The sequence below is a fragment of the Nylanderia fulva genome, unplaced genomic scaffold (assembly GCF_048542155.1).
Source record: "Nylanderia fulva isolate GAGA-0341 unplaced genomic scaffold, ASM4854215v1 Scaffold1252, whole genome shotgun sequence".
NCBI classification, from domain to species: domain Eukaryota; kingdom Metazoa; phylum Arthropoda; class Insecta; order Hymenoptera; family Formicidae; genus Nylanderia; species Nylanderia fulva.
The window spans coordinates 12,987-19,528 of NW_028189467.1; the positions used below are offsets into that span (position 1 = coordinate 12,987).

General features: G+C 28.6%; 1 protein-coding gene across 1 annotated transcript; it reads left to right on the forward strand.

Moving 5' to 3' along the window:
* Positions 1–3,806: 3,806 nt before the first annotated feature.
* On the forward strand, positions 3,807–5,057 carry LOC146724579 (uncharacterized; the record flags this gene model as incomplete). The annotated part of the gene is made up of 4 exons (XM_085479622.1): positions 3,807–4,002; positions 4,234–4,393; positions 4,656–4,755; positions 4,996–5,057. Coding segments are annotated over 4 exons (502 nt in total), but the record flags the coding sequence as incomplete, so codon positions are not given.
* Between the last annotated feature and the right edge of the window lie 1,485 nt (positions 5,058–6,542).

Here is a 6,542-nt window from a genome sequence, read left to right on the forward strand (position 1 = left end):
AATGCAGCGTGACCGTGTAGGCGCGTGCACGTGCCAAAAACGCTCTGCAGGCGTATACGCAGTATGTGGTGTACCAGCACGTGTTTTTATTTGCATAAGGGGACATTTTGACTTCAAAATAAGGATCTCAGAAGATCACGTAAGCAATAAGAAGTGATTTAACAAAGTGAAAAACCATACACATAAAAATTAAGGGTGTAGTATATACCAGATTTTTATATTATGTTTGTCTTAATTTTTTTCTTTATGGTAAACAAGATATCTTTTTTCCTTGTCTATGTCTATTTAGGAAAAAAATATTATTTTGTGAAAAAAGAGGGTCGCAAAACGAAACCATCATATTTTATAGTGCAAGAAGAAACGAAGAGTAGTGCAAGAAACACAGTAACAATTGAATATGCTAACTTATCAGAATGATCTGCGGCTTATATGGCAATAAGTAATAATAATTAATGATCAACTAATTGTTGTTGATGAGAATGCTTCGTGCTTTATGTGTTCTGAAAAGTATACTCAGATAGAAATCAAATCAATATATGATGAAAATAATTATTCACTTTGTGAATGCAAATTTTATATGCCTGATGATACAAAATTACACGGATGCAAATAAGCGCAAGCTCTAGTTCGATAACAATTATGAAAATCTGTGTTTCAATGATAACGAAACTTTTATACATGACATAAGTTCAAATGGGCTATGAAGAAAAAGATATCACTCAAATCACTCCGTCACCTTTACAGATAGTGCAAAACACACACTAATTATACTGTGCTAAAGATCCCGTACTATTGCAAAACTCCTAAATCAACTGAAATTATACAAATTGAAAACGGAGATTACTGCACTTAGTCTCGAAAACGCTCTTCTAAAAATGATTGAAGACGTAAAGATTGAATTTTGCTCTTGATAACATTCAATTATTTAAAATGAGGTTGACATATATATAAGTCAGTTCCACAAAGGTTTATGCAATAGTCTGTGCAGATAATAGTATAAACAAATGTATATGTCATTGCCTTATATTTATGTTAAGGAAAACCAAAAAAAATGCCAATGAGTTTTAAAAATGTTTGTAGGTGATGCTATGCTTTTATAAATTAATGGGATTGATTATTAGGGACAGATCATAAAAGTCGAAATTAAAGCAATCATTTGTGCATCCTGCTAAATAATTTATTTTTAAATGTAAAAGGACAACAATGGATATAATAGTGCACTAAATGCATTATTGAAGGTGATAATATAGAAGGACATATATGTTTTCCATACACATCTAATATGATGTTACGTAATGTAAAGATTTTACTGGGATCATTATAATCTTGATTATCCCACTGGTTGCCCCCTTTACAAAAATATACCACAATCTAGGCTTAGTTACAATGTGCCACAGATTATATGCACTGGTATGTTTGGGTGTTATGCGTAAACTTATTATGTTATGGCTTTCAGGACCACTTAAGATAAGATTATCAAATTCAGACAAAGAACAAATTTCTAAGAAACTAATAAAGTTACCGCAATTATATTACCTTCTGATTTTGCTCGAAAACCAAGATCATTAAAGTATATCAACCATTGGAAGACCACAGAATATCGGCAATTTTTATTATATACAGGTCCTATTATATTGAAAGGAATACTACAAGACAATGTATATTTAAATTTTCTAACATTACATGTAGCAATCCACAATTCTTGCACATCCTACTTTAACATATCAAACTTCTATTATAGAATATGCAGAAAATTTATTAAAACATTTTGTAAAAATCATTTCAAGTTATCTACGGTTCCTAAATATATTTCACATAATATTCATAAGTTATTACATCTTGCTGCAGACGTAAAACAATTTGGTGCTCTGGATAAATTTAGTGCATTTAAATTTGAGAATTATATGTCTACGTTAAAGAAATTAATTCGTAAAACTAACCAACCATTACAGCAATTAACAAGAAGATTTGCAGAAATTGAGACAATACATAATAATGAAACATTCAAAATATATTCAAATTCATACGATATGGAAAAATGTTTTACACGCTCTCATTGTGATGGTCCTATTACGAAAGATTTCATTTCTGTACAACAATATAAAATTTTTTGCAATAATCAATATTATATTAACTGTGATGATCCAAAAAATAATTGCATTTCTTTTGAAAATGGACAAATAATGTCAATTTTAAATTTCATTAAATCTAATGACAATAAAATGTATGCTATTGGCAAAGTACTTGTGTTAGTGGAAGATTTATATACACAGCCTATTTCGTCATTAACTTTAAATATTGGTATCATGTCTGAATATTCTCATCTTCAGACATGGGAGTTTGATAAAATTAGAGCAAAAATGTTGAAAATGCCTTATAAAAAAAATTATATTATATTTCCGATGTTACACACAACTGAATAATACATGTTTAATATTAATTTGCATTTGTAATTAAATAATTAAACGTAATTATAATACTCTAATATAAATTGCAAATATATATTATTATTATTATTATTATCGTCACATTTTTATCATATTATTTACATCATAGATTATTTATAATTTCAATGCTGATCAATTTTTATTTACAGTTATTATGGCGTATAATATTGTGGAGTTCGAAGATGGTTTACAAATTGTTCCTTCTGAATGGTTAACTGAAAATAATAAGGAATGTAAATGGCCATCATATACAAGTCAAATTAAGATAAATAAAGCAATTATGAAAAGAATATTTCCTTCTGATGATTGGCAATTATATAAAATAATCCGTATTTTTGGTAGCAGCGGTTAGTAATATAAAAAATGTATTTTATTTTTTTATCAAAAATTATATAAATTAAAATTATAATATATATGTATTAAAAGTATATATTAAAATTTAAATTTTAAGTGATATTTGATTATAAAATATATAAAAACAAAAATCTAATTTTTAATATTCAAAAATTTTATACGTTTTAGATACATATGATAAAGCTATAGACAAACTTAAATTAGCTGAACAAATATCCGATATAGATGGTGATGATGGAAATAACCTCAAAAAATCGAGATATCAACGAGCAAAAAAAATACAGGTTCATCTCCTGATAATTCTGATACAAGCGACACAAGCATCAATAAATTAAAAACTCGCAATGATTTAGAGTTAGATAATTTTCCTAATACACCAAAAGCTTTAACAATAAATAAGAGCAAAATCTGTGAAATAAAGACACCATTAATACAAGGTGATAAGAAAATGAATCGAGTAAAAAAAATTTCAAGTTCTTCTGATAATTCAGATAGAACTGACACAAGCAATGATTTAGATGAAGCTTCTAATATATCAAACGATTTAAATAAAAGCAAAATGACTTATGAAATAAAAAAACCACTGATAAAAAATTATAAGAAAATAACTAAGCCTCCGATACAAATAAGTAATGAAAAAATAATTAATATTCAGTCTAAAAAGTCTGCAGTTACATATAGTAAATCTATAAGTTCACAAGAACATCGAACAGCAAATAAAGATGACCTTGTTCCACAAAATTCAGATACAATATCTACATCCGATACTTGTAATGCTGAGATTGATGTAGGTAAAAATATATCTGTTATTAATTTTAAATTTTTGTAAAAGCTTACCTATATATATATATATATATTATTAAAGTTTTAACTTTTTTTATTTATATCACTGTAAACATATTTAAAATGGTATATAATTCGTAATATTTATATAATCTGACAATGAGTAGATATACAATAATATGTGTCAATTATTTTTGCAGATTTTCATAATTTAATTATCAGGAAACTAAATGCAGTATTGTTAAATCTTACAACAATTGATGAACGTTTAATAAAGTTGGATAATCACATAAGAAAAAATGAGGAAACGGATTTAAAAAAAAATGAACATTATGATTTCGATTTGCCAGCAGATACCGTAGAACAATTACAGAGAATTGATAATCAATTAAAAAACAAATGTGTTGCTGCAGAAATGGTATATACAAAATATTATCATTTTATACTTACGATTAGAAACATTTTATTGAAATGTCTTATAAAAAGCAATATTTTGGACATATTTATTTATTTATATAATGTTAAATAATTTTAAAGAAGTTAAAAGAAAAGTAATGTTAACTTTTTTTATAAGAGAAAAACAAATGTTTATTATTTTGATATTTTTAGATCATAAACTAATATTAATTAAATTATTTTATATTTTTAGACAAGACAATTGAGCTTTTTAGGAGGTAAGGATCATCATGATGTGATTTCGTACATGATGAAACATATTTTAACAAATAAATTAGCAATGGAATATAGTTGGGCTGGTGCAAAATTGAAAAATGCCTTTAAAAATCTTCGCATTACTATATGTATCATAAGTAAGTATATAAATATTTAATCACAGAAATGTTTTTATTGACATATTTTTGACACTTTATATATAGCATTCTATGCATGGTTATATTGGATGATGCTATTAAAACTCTAATATCATTATTCAATAATATGTAATCATAGGAATATAAAATAATTTTGAATAGTATATATACATATATACATATATATATATATATAAAATTAAGTCGCTTTAAATTTTTATATAATCTATAACCACACATATCTGTTTAAACTTGTTGTTAGATGCTGCGCGAACTTCAAGAACCAATTTAACAAATAAGGAAGTTGAGGATATAATTGCAAGATGGCTAATTTTAGCCAAGCAGAGATTTGACCGAGATTTGTAAGTTATATATAATATACCTCAATTTAACTATTTTATCATCTTATCTCAAACTTTTTATTTTTATAAGAAACTGATTTTAAAGAGGGTGAACACATGCACTATCTGTTCATTATTGCGTGTATTAGTTTTTTTAAATTAAATACAACATTTAAGAACTTATTGTTATTTTTGTATAGAATATTTATTGCAGAATTGACTTATTGCACCTATGTATAACAATCACATATTTCTTTTTAGGAAAAAGGAAGAACAAAAGAAGAGATGCGAAAATGAGGAGATCTAAACAAGAAAAGGACAGGTTATTAAATAGAATAATTTTATATATAATAAATAAAATATTTGAACGTTTATTATTACGTTTATTGCACAGTTTATTATTATTACGTTTATTTATAGATTTTATAGAGTTTATTTTTGCATATGAACTTTTTTTATTTTGAATGTATTAATTTCATACACAGTAATTATATATATATTTTATTATTTAAATGGTTACAGTATTAAATACATATGCATAGTTGTAAGTGCAATAAAGTAATTATTAAATATTATTTTTTAAATATAGTATAAAACGAGAAAAGTTATAATAATATATACAGTTGAATATTAAAGTAATTTAAAGTTCTAAGTATTTTAGTACTTTTATGCGTAGCTGTAGCATAAAAAATTAACAATCACTATGTTTATTTTATTAATGCCTATATATTAAAAAGTTATGCACATTTAAGTTTTCTAACAATTGTATCAATTTTTTTTCATAATTCTGATAAAGTGATAACTAGAATTTAAAAAAAATTACTTTAAAAATGATTTATTATAAGTATTAATTATATATGTTAGTGATATAGTTATTAAATATGATTAAATGATGTGATTTAACGTGAATGTGTATTAAATGATAGTTATACACCCACACACACGTACATATATAATAATATGGCTTATATTTTTTGGAACGTATATATGTATTATTTAAAAAATAAAAATGTAATTAAATAAATTACATTTATAATCTTTGAGACAAGCATATGACTACTGGCAGGATCAACCAGGGAGCTTCGTGTTCGGTTACTCGCAAGGGAGTAACTCGCGAGCGAGCCCGAAGACTCGTCGCTAGCTCTTTTTCGCGCGCGCGCGCGTTCGATGCCGAAACACCGACGCGCGCGCAACACGCTCGTATGTGCCATTTTATTTGCCGCCGGTCTTGCTCAGCCGGTCGGCGACACTCTGCTGTGTTTAACGCTATTATGTAAAGCGTACGAGAGAACGACGGAGGCGAGAGTAAACCCCCGACGCCGCCGCCTCTCCTCTTCTTCCTCCTCCTCTCCGTTCAAAAATCCACAAGATCAAAATACTCGTGTTCTTATTCTCCCAAATGTTATGATGCGCGGTCTCGAGAGACCGCGCGATTCACCCTGACGCTAGATCGACGATGCTTAGACGTCGAGGACTGTTCTGTCTGGTTCGTACGCGTTTAACCGCACACGACCAGCAATAAGATTTCGCTACGGCGTACAAAGCGAGCGGGAAGAAGCAACTCTTCCCGCAAACTCGTATCCGTGGAGTAGATGCTCGGTAAGCGCGACGATTCCGCTGCTGCGTACGAAACGAGAGGGAACCGCGCGGCCAACACACTAGAGGCGTGCGCGCCACATAAGAGCCATTCGGTCTTGCGACACCGACTCGTGGCAATGCTGTGCTCGTAATAAATAAGTGTGCGTTAATTTTGCGCGCGTTCGGCGACGAACGAGAAGAGCCGCACCGTAATCCCCGGCGAAGAGGAA